At 44.3% G+C, this 22341-nt stretch overlaps 1 protein-coding gene across 8 annotated transcripts in view; it reads right to left on the bottom strand.

Annotated features, from left to right (window-relative positions):
- The window catches only part of RNF213 (ring finger protein 213), a 327147-nt gene that overhangs the window by 43634 nt on the left and 261172 nt on the right, over positions 1-22341 (bottom strand). For all 8 annotated transcript variants that reach the window (XM_056516951.1, XM_056516949.1, XM_056516950.1 and 5 more), the window contains 9 exons: positions 21006-21151; positions 20805-20904; positions 20594-20708; positions 19940-20144; positions 17891-18072; positions 17332-17454; positions 7134-7244; positions 6782-7024; positions 5816-5894 (listed from right to left, as the gene is read on the bottom strand). In XM_056516951.1, coding sequence (XP_056372926.1) covers positions 5816-5894; positions 6782-7024; positions 7134-7244; positions 17332-17454; positions 17891-18072; positions 19940-20144; positions 20594-20708; positions 20805-20904; positions 21006-21151 — 1304 coding nt within the window. The remainder of the gene's footprint in view (positions 1-5815; positions 5895-6781; positions 7025-7133; positions 7245-17331; positions 17455-17890; positions 18073-19939; positions 20145-20593; positions 20709-20804; positions 20905-21005; positions 21152-22341) is intronic.

Genomic DNA, 22341 nt, shown 5'->3' with positions numbered 1-22341 from the left:
ACGGCTAATACCGGACATCGAGGATCTGGCTGATGTCCGGTGTTAACCCTTTAGACTCCTGCTGACCTCTCAGCTGTTCGGGATGCCTCGGCGGTACCGAACAGCTCCGCTGAGCTAATCGGCAGTGTATTCTGCCGTTTTAGACGCAGCAATCAACTTTGATTGCGGTGTCTAAAACGGCAGAATACACTGCCGATTAGCACAGCGGAGCTGTTTGGTACCGCCGCGGCATCCCGAACAGCTGAGAGGTCAGCAGGAGTCTTCTTACCTTTCTCCCGGCTGTCCAATCGGCACTTGATTGCTCCATGCCTGATATCCAGGCTTGAGCAATCGTCCGCCGATAAAACTGATCAATGCAATGCTATGGCATAGCATTGATCAGTGTATTCAATCAGTGTAATGCATGTTATAGTCCCCTATGTGATTTAACCCCTTCCCTAATAAAAGTTTGAATCACCCCCCTTTTCCCATATGTGGTATCGCCATGTGCGGAAATGTCCGAATTATAAAAATATATTGTTAATTAAACCGCACGGTAACTGGCGTACACGCAAAAAAATCCAAAGTCCAAAATAGTGTATCAATAACTCCTATGAATACAAAAATGCTACCACTAAAAACTTCAGACCACGGCGCAAAAAATGAGCCCTCATACCGCCCCATAGCAGAAAAATAAAATAAAAAAGTTAAAGGGGTCAGAAGATGACAATTTTAAACATATAAATTTTCCTGCATGGTAGTTATGATTTTTCCCGAAGTACGACAAAAGCAAACCTATATAAGTAGGGGATCATTTTAATCATATGGACCTACAGAATAAAGAGAAGGTGTCATTTTTACTGAAAAATGTACTGCATAGAAATGGAAGCCCCCAAGATTTACAAAATGGCGTTTGTTTTTCTATTTTGTCTCAATCTGATTTTTTTTTTCAGTTTCGCCGTAGATGACTGATGTCATTACAAAGAGTTGGTGGCGCAAAAAATAAGCCATCATATGGATTTTTAGGTGCAAAGTTGAAAGAGTTATGATTTTTTAAAGGTAAGGAGGAAAAAACGAAAATGCAAGAACGGAAAACCCCTGGGTCCTTAAGGTGTTAAACTGCATGGTAAATGGCGTGCCCGTAGAAAAAATTCTAAAGTCCAAAATAGCGTTTTATTGGTCACTTTTTATACCATAAAAAAATGAATAAAAAGTGATCAAAAAGTCAAAATGAAAATGGTACCAATTAAAACGTCAGATCACGTTGCAAAAAATGAGCCCCCATGCCGCCCCTAATACGGGAAAAGAAAGTTATAGAGGTCAGAAGAGGACAATTTTAAACATACAAATTTTGGTGCATGTAGTTAAAAAAAAAGATTTTAAGTAGTAAAATAAAGAAAAACCTAGAATTTTACATGTTAGTTCTTGGATTCTATGTACAGTATATTTGGCCTAAATTGTATTGTGTTTCCTGTGTGTGCTGGGTGAGGGGAGCATACATTGCACTGTCCCCAAAAAAGGTTATGTAGGGCTTTATGTGAGCTTTTTAACCCCTTAAGGACACATGACGTTCTCATACGTCTCCATTTCCGAGTCCTTAAGGACACATGACGTATGAGAACGTCATGTGTTTTACCGGCCCCCCGCAACCATCTGGAGCGGAGCCGGTGCCCGATGCCTGCTGAAATCGTTCAGCAGGCATCGGGGCATATCGCCCAGGGGGGTCATTATGACCCCCCATGTCGGCGATGGCCGCAGATCGCTGGACAATTCAGTCCAGCGATCTGCGGCGGATTCCGGGTCAATCGGGTCTCCAGTGACCCGGAATTATTGGCTGATCGGGGCCGTCAGAGACGGCCCCGAACAGCCAGAGCCAGCAGGGGTGAGGTGGCACTGGTGCCACCTCACGATCGCCCTGATTCGTCGGCCGGATTACCGGCCGACCAATCAGGGCGCCTGCTGCGGGTGTCACTCCCGCAACCCGCTCCGCCCCTCTTCCGGAGGACGTGAGCGGGTGCGGGACGTGCACCCCGGGTGCTGGGGACCCCGATCCCCGGCGCCCCTGTTGGGATCGGGGCCCCAGGAGCAGCGGCGGCGGCGGAGACGACGAGGGACTGACCTGTGCGGCTGGATCGTTGGAGGTGAGTGACAGCCTCCTGCTGTTGCTTAGCAACAGCTCCCAGCATGCAAAAAGGGCATGCTGGGAGCTGTAGTTATGCAACAGCAGGAGGCAGACCACCACAACTCCCAGAATGCCCTAATGGGCATGCTGGGACTTGTAGTTTTGCAACAGCTGGAGGCACATTCTTTCTATGGAAAAGTGTACCTTCAGCTGTTGTGTAACTACAACTCCCAGCTTGCACAATCAGCTAAAGTGCATGCTGGGAGTTGTAGTGGTGCATCTGGTGGTTGCATAACTACAACTCCCAGCATGCCCGTTGGCTGTCGGTGACTGCTGAGAGTTGTAGTTTTGCAACAGCTGAAGGCACACTGAGTTAAGTAGCAAACCAGTTTGTCTCCAGCTGTTGCATAACTACAATCCCCAGCATCCCCAGCCAAAGTAGTATGCCTCCAGCTGTTGCAAAACTACAACTCCCAGCATGCACTGATAGACCGTACATGCTGGGAGTTGTAGTTTTGCAACAGCTGGATGTCCCCCCCCCCCAATGTGAATGTACAGGGTACACTCACATGGGCGGAGGATTACAGTAAGTATACGGCTGCAAGTTTGAGGTGCGGCAAAATTTCTGCCACAGCTCAAACTGCCAGCGAGAAACTACTGTGAACCCCCCGCCCGTGTGACTGTACCCTAAAAACACTACACTACACACAATAAAATAAAAAGTAAAAAACACTACATATACACATACCCCTACACAGCCCCCCTCCCCAATAAAAATGAAAAACGTCTGGTACGCCACTGTTTCCAAAACGGAGCCTCCAGCGGTTGCAAAACTACAACTCCCAGCATGCACTGATAGACCGTACATGCTGGGAGTTGTAGTTTTGCAACAGCTGGATGTTCCCCCCCCCCCCCCCCCAATGTGAACGTACAGGGTACACTCACATGGGCGGAGGATTACAGTAAGTATCCGGCTGCAAGTTTGAGCTGCGTCAAATTTTCTGCCGTAGCTCAAACTGCCAGCGAGAAACTACAGTGAACCCCCGCCCGTGCGACTGTACCCTAAAAACACTACACTACCACAAAATAAAAAGTAAAAAACACTACATATACACATACCCCTATACAACCCCCCTCCCCAATAAAAATGAAAAACGTCTGGTACGCCACTGTTTCCAAAACGGAGCCTCCAGCTGTTGCAAAACAACTACTCCCAGTATTGCCAGATAGCCGTTGACTGTCCAGGCATGCTGGGAGTTTTACAACAGCTGGAGGCACCCTGTTTGGGAATCACTGGCGTAGAATACCCCTATGTCCACCCCTATGCAAGTCCCTAATTTAGGCCTCAAATGCGCATGGCGCTCTCACTTTGGAGCCCTGTCGTATTTCAAGGCAACAGTTTAGGGTCACATATGGGGTATCGCCGTACTCGGGAGAAATTGGGCTTCAAATTTTGGGGGGTATTTTCTGCTATTACCCTTTTAAAAAATGTAAAATTTTTGGGAAAACAAGCATTTTAGGTAAAAAAAATATATTCTTTTTACATATGCAAAAGTCTTGAAACACCTGTAGGGTATTAAGGTTCAAATTACCCCTTGTTACGTTCCCCGAGGGGTCTAGTTTCCAAAATGGTATGCCATGTGGGTTTTTTTTGCTGTCCTGGCACCATAGGGGCTTCCTAAATGCGGCATGCCCCCAGAGCAAAATTCGCTTTCAAAAAGCCAAATGTGACTCCTTCTCTTCTGAGACCTGTAGTGCGCCAGCAGAGCACTTTTCACACCCATATGGGGTGTTTTCTGAATCGGGAGAAATTGGGCTTCAAATTTTGGGGGGTATTTTCTGCTATTACCCTTTTTAAAATTGTAAAAATTTTGGGAAACCAAGCATTTTAGGTAAAAAAAATATATATATTTTTTACATATGCAAAAGTCGTGAAACACCTGTAGGGTATTAAGGTTCACATTACCCCTTGTTACGTTCCCCGAGGGGTCTAGTTTCCAAAATGGTATGCCATGTGTTTTTTTTTTGCTGTTCTGGCACCATAGGGGCTTCCTAAATGCGGCATGCCCCCAGAGCAAAATTTGCTTTCAAAAAGCCAAATGTTACTCCTTCTCTTCTGAGACCTGTAGTGCGCCAGCAGAGCACTTTTCACCCCCATATGGGGTGTTTTCTGAATCGGGAGAAATTGGGCTTCAAATTTTGGGGGGTATTTTCCGCTATTACCCTTTTTAAAAATGTAAACATTTTGGGAAAACAAGCATTTTAGGTAAAAAAAATTTTTTTTTTTTTACATATGCAAAAGTTGTGAAACACCTGTAGGGCATTAAGGTTCACGTTACCCCTTGTTACGTTCCCCGAGGGGTCTAGTTTCCAAAATGGTATGCCATGTGGTTTTTTTTGCTGTTCTGGCACCATAGGGGCTTCCTAAATGCGGCATGCCCCCAGAGAAAAAATTTGCTTTCAAAAAGCCAAATGTGACTCCTTCTCTTCTGAGACCTGTAGTGCGCCAGCAGAGAACTTTTCACCCCCATGCAAGGTGTTTTCTGTATCGGGAGAAATTGGGCTTCAAATTTTGGGGGGTATTTTCTGCTATTACCCTTTTTAAAAATGTAAAATTTTTGGGAAACCAAGCATTTTAGGTAAAAAAAATATATATTTTTTTTACATATGCAAAAGTCGTGAATCACCTGTAGGGTATTAAGGTTCACTTTACCCCTTGTTACGTTCCCTGAGGGGTCTAGTTTCCAAAATGGTATGCCATGTGTTTTTTTTTGCTGTCCTGGCACCATAGGGGCTTCCTAAATGCGGCATGCCCCCCAAAAACCATTTGTCGCTCCTTTCCTTCTGAGCCCTCTACTGAGCCCGCCGAACAATTAACATAGACATATGAGGTATGTGCTTACTCGAGAGAAATTGGGTTTCAAATACAAGTAAAAATTTTCTCCTTTTTATCCCTTGCAAAAATTCAAAAATTGGGTCTACAAGAACATGCGAGTGTAAAAAATGAAGATTTTAAATTTTCTCCTTCACTTTGCTGCTATTCCTGTGAAACACCTAAAGGGTTAATACACTTACTGAATGTTTTTTTGAATACTTTAGGGGGTGTAGTTTTTATAATGGGGTCTTTTATGGGGTATTTCTAATATGAAGACCCTTCAAATCCACTTCAAAACTGAACTGGTCCCTGAAAAATAGTGAGTTTGAAAATTTTGTGAAAAATTTCAAAATTGCTGCTGAACTTTGAAGCCCTATGGTGTCTTCCAAAAGTAAAAACTCATAAATTTTATGATGCAAACATAAAGTAGACATATTGTATATGTGAACCCAAAAAATATATATTTTGAATATCCATTTTCCTTACAAGCAGAGAGCTTCAAAGTTAGAAAAATGCAAAATTTTCTTTTTTTTCATCAAATTTTGGGATTTTTCACCAAGAAAGGATGCAAGTTACCATAAAATTTTACCACTAAGTTAAAGTAGAATATGTCACGAAAAAACAATCTCGGACAGTGGTCAGAATTGCAAAAAACGCTCCGGTCCTTAAGGTATAAAATGGCTCGGTCCTTAAGGGGTTAAAAATGTTTTGCATGTTTGGTATCTTAGTTTTTTGATAAAAAAGCTATATGTCATTCTATTGTAATTTTGGGTGCGCGTATCATTGCATTGACGTTTTGTTTTGTAAATATTGTATAGTACAAATGATATTCCACTTACGGTACCAGTGTAGTTGTTCACGCATGGCACCTCTAGCATAGACAATCAAGTCTTCTGGCATTGTTGGTAAATAGGAATTCTAGAAATGGTAAAATATGTTAATATATCTTGTATATTATCGCAATTCAAAAGAATGTTAAATTGGTTATCCAGCTTCTGAAAAACAACTCCCCTATCCAAAGGATAGGAAATAAGCATTTGATCATGGGGAGTCCAACTGCTGGGAACCCCTTCAATCCTCAGAATGGTGGCATACCCTTCCCGTTGAGCACTCCGGCCCCCACTTTCTGAGATGTACTAGTCTAGACAGGCTAGACTGCTTAGTCAAACACGGGCTGTAACGGTGTCTTGCCTCGGTCGGTCATTGGCTGGGCAGGCTGTCAAGACCAGTTAGTCTCAGACGGAAGGGGCTGGAGCAGTCATCTGGATCAGTCAGGATTAACAGTGGGATAAGGGTACGTTCACACATACAGGATCCTGCGCAGATTTGATGAGCAGGATTTGTTACTGCCGATTAGAAGCTGTGCTCAGTCATTTAGTTTACATTGAAATCTGCAGCAGAAAATCCTGTGCATCAAATTCTGCGCATCGAATCTGCGTACATGTGAACGTACCCTTAAAGTGTAACTATAAAGTTTGATGAAAAATGACGATCATGCAGCCCTGAGCAGTTTCCCACATAACAGTGCAATAGGAGATGAATCTTCCCACTCGGTTTCCAAGCGAGAGACCATTGTATTCTACAGTGCTGGCACTGGTATGGCTGCCTAGGAGACAAAGCGTGAGCCTTAGTATCCTATCGTGCTGTTATGGTGGCTGGAAGTGGGGGAAATAGCTGCTCCGAACAGGTGAATTTGTAATATGTGTCATTCAGGAAAATTGTGCTCCAGGCACAATTAATTTAATAAAATTTTATAGCTACACTTTCAAAAGCAACATCAAACACAATCTCCAGTAGTTTATTACCTGCATTCTTGCTGGAGAAAAACACAAATTTCTTAGTGGTGAAAAAAGGCGATTATTCCCATTCAGTAGTACAGCAGCCAAATGTATGGCCAGTCCAAAAACAGTGACATGTGAGCTTCTAATGCCAGGCACAACACGTAGTATTGGTCGGTTGTTGTTGAGCAATGTCTCCACGAAGGCTCTGGTGGCTCCTTCTTGAAGAACGGGGATGTTCTTGATAAAATCCTTCATGGCTTCATGTTCCTATTTTGAACACATCACTTGAGTAACTTCAATATTAGACATTTATAACTATACAGTACAGATAATTAAATGACTTTCAATAAGTTTAATTCATAAATGAAAGACTTACAGGCACTGTCCCTTGAGCTGGAATATTTCGGACCCCATAATACAAGGTTATTTCACGGAAAACAGCAAGAAGTATGTAGATGGCCAGTTCATGGTTGGGATTTTCACATTCCTTACAAAATAAAAAAACAAACAGGCAATGTTACTGCCCTAGATTACTGAGAGTTAAATCATAAAAGTGAAATTCATAGCAATATGAGGTGGTCAAATAATGACGTCAGGCCTAAATAGGGGATCTCAGTGTTACTTCATATTACAGTGTATGGTCTGAAATTCCAGATTTCCTGGCAGTCATCTCTTTCTATTAACTACTTAACCCCTTAATGACCATGGACATGTATACTCGTCCATGTGCCGTTAAGGTTGTATGATGCGGACTCCCGACTCGAGCCTACATCATACTGGCCGGCCCTCAGCTCATTCCTGTAGCTGGGAGCTGGTGTTAATAGCCGACATGCGGCGATCGCCACAGCTGGCTATTAACCCTTTAGATCGCCGCTGTCAAAGCTGACAGCAGCGTCTAAAAGGTGCCTTTACTCCATCCCTGGTGGTCCAGTGGTGTGGATCACCCCCCCAGAGCGCGATTGCGGGGGGGTAGGCGATCCACTGCTAAGGTAGCCTGAGGGCTTACCTCTCCTGCTGCGGCGGCTCCGTTGGCAGGGCCAGGCTTTATCAATCGAGCGCAGAGCACACACATCAATGTGTTTTTATACAACCACATTGATCTGTATGAGGAATCAAATGATTCCTCCTAAAAGTCCCCTGAGGGGACTAAAAGTTAAAAAAAAAGTTTAAAAAACACACACATTAACCCCTTCCTTATTAAAAGTTTAAATCACCCCCCTTTTCCCAAATTCCATATTAAAAATATATAAACATAATAAAAATAAACATATATGATATCGGCAAGTGCATAAATGTCCAAACTATAAAAATATATTGCTAATTAAACCGCACGGTCAATGGCGTACAGGCCAAAAAAATTCCAAAGTCCAAAATAGAGTATTTTTGGTCACTTTTTATACCATAAAAAAAGGAATAAAAAGCTATCAAAAAGTCTGATCAAAACAAAAATGGTACAGATTAAAACTTCAGATGACGGCACAAAAAATAAGCCCTCATACTAACCTGTAGGCGGAAAATTTAAAAAGTTATAGGGATCAGAACAGGACAATTTTAAATGTTTTCATTTTCATGCATGTAGTTATGATATTTTCCAAAAGTACGACAAAATCAAACCTATATAAGTAAGGTATCATTTTAATCGTATGGACCTACAGAATAAAGATAAAGTTTCATTTTTACCGAAAAGTGTACTGTGTAGAAACGGAAGCCCCCAAAACTTTGTCGCACAATTTTTTTTTCCTGTTTCACCGTAGATTTTTGGGTAAAATGACTGATGTCATTACAAATTCAAATTGGTGGCGCAAAAAAATAAGCCCTCATATGGATTTTTAGGGGCAAAATTGAAAGGGTTATGATTTTTAAAAGGTGAGGAGGAAAAAACAAAAGTGCAAAAACATAAAAATGCTTGGTCCTTAAAGGGTTAAGGACACAGCCTGTTTGGGTCTCGAGGACAGAGCCAATTGTCATTGTTGGGTTTTCATTTTACTCTCCTCACAGAAATATTTTATTTTCCATCCACAGGCCCATATGAGGGCTTGTTTTCGCACAATTAATTGTACTTTGTAATAACACCTTTAATTTTACCCTAAAATGTACAGCAAAACAAAAAGAAAATTTGTTTGGCACTTATAGTACAGTGATCCCCCAATCTACGATAATTTCAACATACGATGGCCTGTCAGAGGCCATCGCATGTTGAAGGCAGCATCAACATACGATGCTTTTGTATGTCGACCCATCGCATAAGCGACTATCTGGCAGTGTTGACTGCTTCAGCTGCCGCCGGATAGCCGTTTAATGTGCCCTGTATGCTCCGGTGAGTGTCACTAACCTGTCCCCGATGTTCTGGACCATTGTCTTCAGGCTCCGCTGCATGGCTCCATGCCTGCATCACGTCCCCGGGTGTCCCATCCGCTCCAGACCGTCACCGCTGGATCGTCGCTCTCCTTCGTCGTCATCACGTCACCGCGCATGCCGTTCAGTCATCAAATAGGAGCAGCGTGCGCAGCGACATGATGACAGCAATGGAGAGCGACGATCCAGGGTAGCGGTGATGGTCCAGAGCGGCGGGGATACGTGATATATATTATTCCACGGATTCAAGTAACGATGGTTCATTTGGAACAAATTACTATCGTATGTTGAGGGATCACTGTATCTCTTTTTTAAAAAGTTAAGCTTTTTTGCCAAAATCAGTATGCTTAAAGTTCTGACATCTATAATTCTTCTTTTTCTTTTATTTTTCTGTAAACAAGATGGGACTTTTTGAAAACTTTTTATTGCATTTTTGGTTAATATATGTGAACAAAAATCAGCGACTCTATATCCCATATACTATACAGGATGATAAACACTAAATTGTATTCGCTCTGACATCTCCACACATGGTGATACCAAATATGCATATTATAATGTTTTTTTTTTATGGGGGTGATTTTTATTTTTATTGCGGAAGGGCTTTTTTAAATTTTAGAAAACAATTTCTAATACTTTAGTTACACTTTGAAAATCCCCATAGGAGACTTTTATATGCAAACATTAGAATGCTAAGACCGAATAATGCTATGCTATTGGCAGTCTACTGATAGAGTCTGCCTAATGTCAACTCTTATCAGCAGGCCCCAAAGGACCCACACAGAGCAGGAGAGGACCCTCAGCATGTATGTTCAGAAGTGCTGATTGGGCAGGGGGCCCGTCATTGAGGCTCCTAAAGGGGTACTTTGGTGATTTTTATAACTATATAATCGGGCTGCTGTGAAAAATGCCCCCGGCCTCTGCCATCCTCAGGCCCCCGTCTTCTTCCGGCTCCAGGGATTTGACATGACACACTGTGCTCAACTAATTGCCAGCCAAGGTGAGGCATCTCTGTGGCAAGCGATTAGCTGAGCGCAGTGTGACATGTCAGGCCCAAGAAGCCGGAAAAATACTGGAGCTGGAGGATAGGAGAGCAGTATTGGCAGCATTGGGAAGCATCGGGAGGTAAGCTCAGGTTTATTTTTTAATTTGTAGCAGTCCAGGCAAATAGGGATAAAAAAAAAAATAGTTGAAGTACTCCTTAAGTGCCGTGATGGCTATTGTTCACGTGACAAGAGGATGTGGCTTAATAGAAGAGGAGGATTTCTTTTGTGGGAATGTGCCCTAAAAGGGTCCTCCACCCCTATCTTATCACCTATATCGCTGGGGACCCCCGCGATCTCGGTTGCGGCACCCCAGACATCCAGTGCACGGAGGGAACTTCGCTCCATACCGGATGCCTGGCGATGCGTGGTGGAGGCTCGTGGCATCACAATCATGTCCCACTCGTGACGTTACGGCCACGCCCCCTCAATGCAAGTCTATGGGAGGGGGCGTGATGGTCGTCACGCCCCCTCCCAGAGACTTGCATTGAAGGGGCATGACTACATGCTTGACATCACGAGCGGGGCATGACTACATGAACCTCCAGCACTGCACCAATGCTTTAAACGAATGCCGGGTGCAGCAGGAAGATTGCGGGGGTCCTTTGGATATACCCCTTTAAAAAGTAGATTTGTTTATGCTTACTGTAAAATCTCTTGGGGGAGGATCCATTGGGGGACACAGAGACCGTGGGTATATCTTGCTGACACTAGGCATACAAAAAGGAATCGGCCCCTCCTGTCAGGATATACCCCACCTACTGACTCTGAGCTAATCAGTTTAGTCCCAAAGCAGTAGGAGAGGACCGACAGAGAAAGAAACTAGCAGGCGTCCGAGGGAGCCAGTCCTGGTGAAGGACCAAGAAGGGAGGGTGGCAAGAGAGAGCCGCCAGCTCAGAGACCCTCCTGATGAAGGTAATGGCGATGAGGAAGGCGACTTTCCAGGAAAAAACGTGAAAGGAAGCGTCCAGAAGAGGTTCAAACGGAGCTTCCCTCAAAGAGCCGAACACCAGGTTGAGATCCCAAGGAGAGGTGGGAGACCGGTACGGTGGAGCCGAATGGGCCACACCCTGCAGGAAGGTGCGGACGTGAGTGTTGGAAGCCAATGGCTGTTGAAAGAGAATAGAAAGAGCAGATACTTGACCTTAAACCCCTTAACGACGCAGGACGTAAATGTGATGTGGTACTTAACGCACCAGGACGTACATTTACGTCCTGAGCATAACCGCGGGTATCGGAGCGACGCCGGCATCATGCGCGGCAGGTCCCGGCTGTGGATCGCAGCCAGGGACCCGCCGGTAATGGCGGACACCCGCGATCCCGCGGATGTCCGCCATTAACCCCTCAGATGCAATACAGATCACGGCATCTGCAGCATCGCAGTCACTTAACAGGATGATCGGATCGCCCGCAGCGCTGCCGCGGTGATCCGATCACCTGCCTCCCGGGAGTCTTCTGCTCTGATCTGCCTTCCCGCAGAAGATGACCGATAACCCTGATCAGTGCTATGTCCTATACATAGCACTGAACAGGATTAGCAATCGAATGGTTGCTATAAATAGTCCCCTATGGGGACTATAAGAGTGTAAAAATAAAAGTAAAAAAAGTAAAAAAATAAAGTTAAAAAAATTTGAAAAACCCCTAATAAAAACGTAAATTGTCCAATTTTCCCTATTTTACCCCCAAAAAGTGTAAAAAAATTATTTAATATACATATTTGGTATCACCGCGTGCGTAAATATCCGAACTATTAAAATAAAATGTAAATGATCCCGTACGGTGAACGGCGTGAACGTAAAAAAAAAAAGAAGTCCAAAATAGCTGCTTTTTTATAACATTTTATTCCAAAAAAAATTAATAAAAAATTTAATAAAAGTTTTGTATAAGCAAATATGGTATTAAAATAAAAAAGTACAGATCACGGCGCAAAAAATGAGCCCTCATACCACCGCTTATACGGAAAAATGAAAAAGTTATAGGGCTTCAAAATCGGGGGATTTTAAACGTACTAATTTGGTTAAAAAGTTTGCGATTATTTTTAAGCGCAACAGTAATAGAAAAGTGTATAATCATGGGTATCATTTTAATCGTATTGACCCAGAGAATAAAAAACACATGTCATTTTTACCATAAATTGTACGGCGTGAAAACAAAACCTTCCAAAATTAGCAAAATTGCGGTTTTCTTTTTAATTTCCCCACACAAATAGTATTTTTTTTCGTTGCGCCATACATTTTATGGTAAAGTGAATGATGGCATTACAACGGACAACTGGTCGTGCAAAAAACAAGCCCCCATACTAGTCTGTGGATGAAAGTATAAAAGAGTTATGATTTTTTGAAGGGGAGGAGGAAAAAATGAAAGCGTAAAAATAAAATTGTCTGAGTCCTTAAGGTCCAAATGGGCTGAGTCCTTAAGGGGTTAAGGGAGCTGAGCACCAGATGCTGATTCAGACCGAATTGCAAGAAGGCAATGAGGAGCGGAAAGGAGAAGATAAACGGAGACACAGACGGAACCTCACACCACCGAAAATAGGCCCGCCAAGTGAAGTGGTAAATCCTAGCAGAAGAAGGCTTACGAGCCCGAAGCATGGTGTGAATCACCCCTGAAGAAAACCCCCGAGCCCTCAGAACAGCGGTTTCGAATGCAGCCGTAAAATGCAGTGACAGTAAATTGGGGTGGCAGAGAGGACCCTGGGTGAGTAGGTCGGGGTGAACGCAGAGGAAGACGCAGAGGAACTTCGGTGACCAGCCGAATCACGCCGGCGTACCACACGAGTCTGGGCCAGTCTGGGGCCACCAGAATGGTGTGGACGCCCTCCGCCTTGAGCCTTCTCAGAACCCTCGGCAGGAGAGGTAGAGTGGAAAATCCGTGGAGGAGCGGCTGAGAAAGTCCGCTTCCCAATTCTCCACGTATGGAATGTGAAACGCGGAGAGAGCAAGCACTCGAGTCTTGGCCCAGAGCAGAATCTTGGAGACCTCTTTTACCGCTGAGCGGCTGCACATGCCACCGCCGTGGCGTTGTCTGATTGGACTCAAGCGGGACGACCCTGAAGGAGAATCTCCCAATGGAGGAAACAAAGAAAAATGCCATGGAGCTCCAGATGATTGATGGGGAGGCGAGCCTCCTGAAACACACCTCCCCAATCCAAAAGACTTGCATCGGTCGTGACAACCTGCCATTGGAGGGGAAGAAACGACCGCCCCTGGAGAAGGAGGGGTAGAGTGGAGCAACCACAGAAGAGCTTGACAAACGGAGGGGGGCACCATGACTTTGGTGAAAACCCTGGGAGCCGTTGCCAGGCCAAAGAGAAGAGCCACGAACTGGAAGCGACCCGCCAGAACAGAAAAGCGGAGGAATCACTGATGGGCGGGGAAAATGGGGATGTGCAGATAGGCATTCCAGATATCCACTGAGGAAATAAACTCCCCCTGATCCGTGGACGTGACCACCGAGCGGAGGGACTCCATGCGAAAGTGGCATAGCCGCAAGTGACGGTTGAGCAACTTGAGGTCCAGAATGGGGCGAGCAGAGCTTCCTTTCTTGGGGACTACAAACAGATTGGAGCAGAACCCCCGAAAAATGTTCCCCTGAAAGAACAGGAACAATCACTCCCTGAGCAAGGAGGGTACTTAAAGTGACCTGAAAGGCAGCCGCCAAAGAAGGGGAACAAGGAGGGCGGGATCGGAAGAACCAGTCCCGGGGAAAGGAAACAAACTCTATCCGGTAACCATCGGATATGAGCTCCCGAACCCAGGAGTCCTGAACCTGCACTAGCAAAACGTCCCGGAAAAGAGACAGATGATGTCCCACCCGAGAAGAAGATACGGGGGGGGGGGGGCATCCCTTCAGGAAGAGGGAGCTTACGGTTTCTGGAGAGCACAGTTGTCTGATTTCCAGGAAGGACGTGCCTTGAAGGAGGGGGCTTTGCGTGCTTGGGAGGGCACTTGCTTGGGAGGGCGATGCAAAGGACCGAAAGGAAGCAGTCTTCCAACGAGAGTCAAAGCAGATAGCTTTTACCTCCGGTAGCTTCGGTTATGGTCTCATCTGGACGTTTTCCAAAAAGCCGAGAACTTGAGAAGGGCAACTCAGTCAGAGATTTCTTCGAAGCAGCATCTGCATCCGACGCCTTCATCCACATGGAGCAACGAATCGCAACCAAGTTACCTGAGGCAAAGGCCGTACAACGTGCGAACTCCAAAGCAGCCGAACAAAGGAAGTCCCCAGCCTGAGAGAGTTGACGAGGGAGATGCGCTAAGTCCTCCCGAGGAGCGCCTGACCGGATGCCTTGGCGTAGCTGAGACGCCCAAACCGAGACAGTCTTGGACTCCCAGGCGGAAGCGAAAGTAGGTAACAAGGACAAACCTGCCGCTTCAAAGGCAAACTTCGTCAAGTTCTCAATTTTCTTTTTCGCCAGATCCTTGAAGGATGCTGTATCCGCCAGAGCTAGATTAGTTGACTTGGGCAAATGCGAAACCGGAGGATCAACTGCCGGCGGCGTCGACCACTTGGAAATCAGATCCTGAGGGAAGGGAAACTGAGCTTGTATCTTCTTGTTCTCCTGAAACAGTCTATCTGAATGCTTCCAAGCCGCATCTAGCAAGGCAACAAATTCTGCATGAGAGATGGAAACCTTGGGGGAATGACAAGAGCAGCGAAAAGAAACTTCCGGATAAGGATCTGAAGTTCTTGGGCCCTCTAGACTAAACGTGTCCCTGATGGCTGAAACCAAACTGTCCACCATATCCATATCAGACACCATATCAGACACAGCAGAGTGCTCCTCTTGATCCGAGGTGGCGTCCAACACATCATCCGCTAATTCCCCTGGAGAGTGGGAGTGTGCAGTGTCCTACAGCAAGCTCAGGGAGGACAGAAACCTCCTGTGGAGCAGAAGGGCAGAAGCGTGTTGGACCTGGAACGGTGGGTTGGAGACCTGGGACGATCACCGGGGGAGCAGCCCCTAGAGCCGATGCTGCCGGTTAGCTGGAGAAGAGGATTGAGATCTATGGGATAAATGGCTATCCCGATAGCGTGGCTCAGGAGAAGAGCCTGAAGAAAGCACTTTTGGTCGTTTGTGAGAGCGCTGTGGGTCAGGAGAAACTGAGCAGGACTCTCTGGGAAAAGAGCGTAGGGAAGACCGCTCCAAGGCCAAAACTACAGTCCTGGAAACCTTGGCCAGATTGGAAATCGACTGGGAAAGGGAGGAAACCCACTCTGGAGGGAGGGGGGAGGAATATTAACGTGCGTTCCAGGGGGGGCATCCTGAGAAGGAAGCACAGGAGGAATGGTTCATGTGGTGGAGCAGGTGGAGTCAGTGGAACCACCGAGCATTTTGGTCTTGCAGCCCACACACGAGTAGTAGGTAACTAAGGCTGGGGCTTCCTGTCTGGAAGCAGGTTCGGGTCTGGGGTCGGACATGGGAGTGCGACGACACTCCGGAGACAGGACCTGGGTGAGATTGCTCAACTTTATTTGCTGTGTCCCGCAGCTGGAGCTCAGAAGCATTCTGAGTTGTTCTCAGACCGGAGCTGAAAATGCAGGCAGCAGCTGAAGTCAGATGGTCCGCAGACCAGAGAATGGAAGGGGAGGAGCGAGCTGCACAGACCTAAGAAAAGACCTCAACACCAGGAAGGACCCCATTGGAGAAGGAGGAGTATCGCAGATGACCCCCAAAGCATGCGCACCTAGCTGATAGGTTCATCAGTGACCCCTGGTGCACGCGTAAGAAGACTACAGGTTGGAAGAAGGAGGAGGGTGGGAGCCCCGCCAGCGCACCCACATACAGTGAGTGGGCAGAGCAAAATCCCGGACCAGGCCGCAAGTAATTTTCCACCCACCGTGCGCACTGCCCGAGGAGCGGGTGAAAGTGAAAGTAAAATGCGGCCGGCCGCACGATCGCATCCCTGATGATTGGGACTGCGGTCAGCGCGCTGAAGAAAGAAAAGTACCGGCTGCTGTGAGAAGAAAGCAGTGCCATGACAGTGCTGATAGTGTGCACCAGCCCCAAGCCCCAGAAATAATAAAGAAAAAGTCCCCCAAATGCCCAAAAAGGGATAGAGAGAATGAGGGAGGGAGAGGTGGGAAATTGGGGGGTTGAGGAAAACCCACACCCTGCATACAGCCATACTCACCTTAGATATCTTCAGCCAGCTATGGTCACCTGCATCATATCAGGCTGAGACAGCGGGATGAGCAGGGAAGATAGGGGGACCCAGAATCAAGGTGCAACCCCAGGCGCTGGCCGTTGGTGGGAAGGGGTTAACGGTGCATACTCTATGCCCTGTGCTCCTTAGCCACATATGGGGAAAAGGTAGCGCCATGCTCCTGAACCCCCACCTAAAAAAAGAGAAAACAAAAAGGAGAAAAGAACCTCACACAAGCCCTAGCTATAAAATAAAAAAGAAGACCAGGTCTGGAGAACTCCAGACCTGTGTCTGCCTCCTACTGACACTAAGCTAAAATTGATTAGCTCAGAGTCTGTAGGTGGGGTATATTCTGCCAGGAGGGGCCGACTTCTTTTTGTATGCCTAGTGTCAGCAAGATAAACCCACGGTCTCTGTGTCCCCCAATGGAGCCGACCGAGGAATGTAGCAATATGCATCAAGATATGCAAAAATGTTACAAAAATTTAGGCACAGATTTTAAAATTTGTCAAACAGCATGAGTCACTATAATAAATTTGACAATGTTAACATGGTAGAATTTCTGCCATTTTGCTCAAATTCCATACAGAAAAGCAAACTGACAGGTCTTGTATAAATTGTACATTTTAATTTAGTAAAAAAACATGACTTACAACTATGTATAGATATAACAGGCGTTAAAAAAGGAGATCTGTTCCATGATCTATTTATAATCAAGACTGTATCAATAACAAGGAGGAAACCGTAACAAACATAGTTGTTACTAAATTTATCAAGCTGTGCCTGGAAAACAATTGGCAGTGAGTGGCGGTGGTAACAGGTGCAAGAGCTCAACCAACCTGATAAAGATCATCTATCCTAAGGATAGACCATCAATACTAGAGAGCCAGTTTAAGAAAAAGACACCAAAAAAGGTGTTTAAAAATTTACTAAGTTATTCTGTATGAATAACCTTTTCTCAATGTGCTAGTAACCAGTTGAACAATGCAGTTTTCTCTGTAACAAGATCAATAATGTCATTATTAGCTACCTCTGTTGCTTTTTTAATCCATTCTTCCTTGCCCTCTATTATTGCTCTTCCAATACCGTCTCTCAAAACTTTGTAGCTGTTGCCACACACAAGGAACTGATCAATTTGACTTGTTTGAGCATTCTGCAACAAAAACATCAAAGGGGAAAGGTGTGTTTTTTGTTAAAATTTGTCATACAAGTATAGTATGCTGTTCATATTATGCTATCTACACCAAGTGAATTATCTGTGTAATGCTAGGTTTCGGGAGGAATTTGTCAATCATTGGGCATTAGCAGGAAACCATGACAGTTCTCTAGCAGTGCTGCCCATGCACTGCTAGATATGTTTTGTTTTATCCACCATTGAACATATTGCAACACTTTGTGATTGATTCACATGACTTGTATAAATTGTATTATACTTCATATGTATAACTGGTTGAAAAAGGCTCAGAGAGGCAACTTTGCACTTTGCCATAAGGCACTAGAGGGAATAAAACTTTATTTAGCAAATATCTATTGGAGTGCTTTAGTATTTCTAAAGATAAATAGATAGACAGGCAGACAAACAGGTTTACCTTATTCCGTATCAATACGTTTGGGAAAAGCCACCCAAACTGAGGATCTTTAAAATGCCTTTGGACAGCGTCTATACCATCCAAGTTTGCCAGCTTTCGTATTAAGTAAACTTTATGCCAGTCATTGCCAGACAAGGAGCAGAGCTTCTTTACACATCGCAAGTAATTCTCATTGGTGACTCCTGAAACACAATACTTATTAAGTTCATGGAAAAAGAAACAACATCCACCATTGTGAGCAGTACAACTGTACAAACAATAATTATAGTAATAAGTTTTGTAGTTGTAAAAATGACATATAGTAGCCAAACTAGTCCCCAATTGAGTACACATCCACAGTGCAGGGAGAAAAAGTAAGCTGGCTTTTGTGTTATTATTTTTCCAAGAGTAAAAAGGGTTTAAACTAAAAATATTAAATTGCAAATGTGGGTTTCACATTAAATAAAGGCATACAAAGCCTTGCTGACAAATCTGTTCTTAAAGGGGTACTCCACCCCTAGACATCTTATCCCCTACCCAAAGGATAGGGGATAATATGTCAGATCACCGCGGTCCCGCTGCTGGGGAGCCTCTGGATCCCCGCTGCGGCACCCCGCTATCATTACAGCAGAGAGCGAGTTCGCTCTGTGCGTAATGACGGGCGAGACAGGGGACAGAGCAGCGTGACGTCATGGCTCCGCCCCTCGAGGGGCGGAGCCATGACGTAACGATGCTCCGGCCCCTGTATTGCCCGTCATTACGTGCAGAGCGAACTTGCTCTGTGCAGTAATGATGGCGGGGTGCCGCAGCGGGGATCCCCAGCAGCGGGACCGCGGCGATCTGACATCTTATCCTTTGGATAGGGGATAAGATGTCTATGGGCGGAGTACCCCTTTAAGAAAAACTGGTTAGTGTAAACTCTGCCTCGCTGCAAACAACTTTCAGACTACAGTATATCTCAAATAAAGATGCATGATGTTGGCAAAGTCCACAGCATTGCTAAAAGACACATGAGTGGAAATTAATACATAATTGGACAAACTGTCTACAGATGGAAAAAGACATATTCAGGACCGTTGCTACTCCCCTTAAGAGTGAGTGTCCTCTTAGGCTACTTTCACAGTACAGAATATCTGTCTGGGGAAATTTTGGATGGACATTCCATGCACAGTAGGCACTAACTGATCAGTGCACTAGGATGACTTGGGCATGTGCTGTCTTTATTGATATCTCAATTCTTTTGGCGGAATCTGAAGTTTTAATTTCCGCTGTGGAATTTTCTGTCACTGAAATTTTCCAGTGTGCACTGTGCAGTAGAATCCCATTGAAAACAATGGGATGCTGCTGCACCGGAATCTCTCGGCTCAGAAATTATATAGTGCCAATGTAGCCTCAATATCACTCCAAGAGCACATAAGACAGCATGTAAGGAAAAGATTGGCAACTCATCTACACTAGATTTCTACAAGATTGTTTGTTTCATCAGCTTGCAGGCGGCCAAAAATAGGTATTTCTTTCGAGATGTAGTGCCTCTTTGATAACATCCTTTAGCTAGAGATCTATTGTTGTCAAATCAACTTGTGCCAGAAACTTATATAGATTTGTAAATTACATTTATTTGAAAAACTGAAGCCGTCCAGTACGTATCAGCTGCTGTATGTTCTGGAGGAATACATGTAGTTTTTTCCAGTCAAAAATGGTGCTTCCTGCTGCCACTTCTGGCCCTTGTGGAAATTGCTGGAGCAGAAGAGGTTTGCTGTAAAGATTTGCTCCTGTCCTAACCAGTTCCTGACACAGACAGAGGTGGCAGCAAAGGGCACTGTAATCAGACTGGAAAAAACTATGCAACTTCCTGTAGAGCATACAGCAGCTGGTTTCTGGCACCTGCTAATATAAAACCATTTTTTTTCCCAGAGTACCCATTAAATAACATCACTAAATAATGTATACCCCTTCATCCACTTATACCCCTTTCCTTCACCTCCTTGGTTAAACTTGATAGACATCTGTCTTTTTTCAACGGTACTAACTATGTAACTTGTTCACAAAGGTAACACATTTAAAATGTACCTTTGGATTTGACAGACAATAATTCTCCCGCTGTGTTAAGTGCCAGCCTGACTCTGGCTACATCCTGAAGAAATTGTACAGTCTTATCATCTTGTTGTTTTCTGCCATGTATGTATTGTTCCAGAAAGGATCCTTCATCTCTAAGGTACTTTTCTTTGTCTGAAGGAGCACATTGGATTCTTTGTCCTTTCTCAAACAATGAATCCTACAATAAAGTAGAAGAGTATTTAACATTTTCATTTTAAGGAGGACACGCACCGTATTATGTCAACTGTTTGTAAATAAGGATTTCTAATCATATTTCATTTTGAAATATGAAGCCTTTGAAAGTTTAGATATATAATGATTATTCAGTTCAGGGCCTGATGGGATGAAGCATGGCACAAATATAAAAAAAAAAAAAACACCACATAAATCTTTATTTCATGTACTACACTCACTGACTCGATAGCCCAGCCTTGACATCTGCACAGAGCTTTCTTTGTGAGTTAGATTTGGTTTGTACTGGTAATGTGCAGTAATTTGATGTCGGAAATTCAGTCTCGTCCCGACTCCTGCATACTGCCTACCATGCAGGACATCTGCATAATGAGTCATAAATGTATATTACCTCTTTTCCATATTGTAGTCTGAAGGGTTACATATGTATATTACCTCTAGACAGTTTACAAACAGCAGGTAGACTTCAGTGGTGTCCAGCACAGTAAACAGGTTGTTTTCCTTCACCTTGCTGAAATACTCCTGAGCATATCCCATTATATCTGTGAAACTGAATCATGAAGGTATATAATATTACATATTTGACAATAAAATGAGGTGTGACGGAAAAAAAAAAAGACAATTCAACTTTCACTTCACTTTTTACCTGTATTTCAAAAGCAATTTTAGGATGACTGAGCGAAGCACCGGTGTTTTATCAACTGCGTCCTCAAATGGAGAAAGAGATCTTGTGTAATGTCCTTGATCTGAGAATGAAAAGATGATCATAGGTTATATCACATCCAGATATGAATTCTGCCTTAAGGAAAACCACCAACTAAAAAAAAACAAAAAAAAACATATTTACCAACTTTGCCAAAAAGTAAGGACAGAAGACGGTCAATTACTTCCTTGTCTGGTGGAGAATTGTCTTTGAAGCACATGGTGCATATAATATCAACAAAGAATCCATTACATCGTTTACGAAACTGAAGATTTTTCTTGATGGAATCCCTTCAGATAAGACAGAGATGTTAATATACACGTATTGCACAATTATGGCCCCTTTAACACTGCCGTTGCTCCCCGTCAAGAACGGCCCTCAAAGTCTCTCTTTTTTTCTGACTTTAACGGCCATTCTCATGACGGGGAGCACTGGCAACAACGGGTCCCGGCGGCTCCCATTTACTATTATGGCAGCCACCGGGCACCGTTATTCTGCCGGCTCTCCCGACTGCCGTCACACTGCCGTGCACTAACAGCAGTGTGGAAGAAGCCTTTACAATACAATCAATAGATAAGAGCATTGCTTATTTAGTAATTGCCTCATTTTATTAAAGGGACTTCTGTAGCATTCCATATCTGCTGCTTGGCTGCCCAGGGTTATTTCACAACTCCTTGACCTTTTGCCATAAGATTATAGACAGGCTACAATCTGCTGATGAGTTTAGAGAAAAATGCAAGAACTGGCATTAGAACAGACATTTCTTCAAAACCAAATCACCATGGGGGAGATTTATCACTGTTGTCTTTAAAAAGTTAGTTTATTTTTTCTTTGGTTTTGCTTATGTGCAACACGTTTATCATACAATTAAGGTGGGCTGATAAATTTGCCGCACATAAGCACAAAAAGCAATAAATCACTTCAAAACACCATTTTGTATGATTTCTTCTCTTTTCTGCAACTTTTCTGCAAAAAAAGTTGCAGGTGCGACTTTCTGTGCGACTTTTTGAAAAAGCTTTGCAGTTTTGTAAGCCAGGTTTGTTTTTTAAGATCCGTGCACAGTAGCTTGGAGGATCTTGTGGCTGGCTTTGGAGGATCAAATAAGCAATATAGCAATAAGGAGATTTTTTACACTTACCATAAAATCTTTTTCTCAGAAGCTCCATTGGGGGACACAGGAACCGTGGGTATATCTTGCTGCCACTAGGAGGCTGGCACTAGGCATACAAGAAGAAGTCTGCCCCTCCCAGCAGGGTATACCCCACCTACTGCCTTAGAGACACTCAGTTTTAGTCCCAAAGCAATAGGAGGAACCGAAAAAATACAGAGTCCGGAGGGAGCTCGTCAAAACAAATGAACCAACAGACTGACAGGCGACCGACCACAACTAAAAACACTGGGTGGGAGCTGTGTCCCCCAATGGAGCTTCTGAGAAAAAGATTTTACGGTAAGTGTAAAAAATCTCCTTTTCTCATTCAGC

Source organism: Hyla sarda, chromosome 4 (genome assembly GCF_029499605.1).
Source record: "Hyla sarda isolate aHylSar1 chromosome 4, aHylSar1.hap1, whole genome shotgun sequence".
NCBI lineage: Eukaryota > Metazoa > Chordata > Amphibia > Anura > Hylidae > Hyla > Hyla sarda.
Note: the sequence above shows the minus strand (reverse complement) of the source record. Positions and strands in the feature narration are given on the sequence as shown.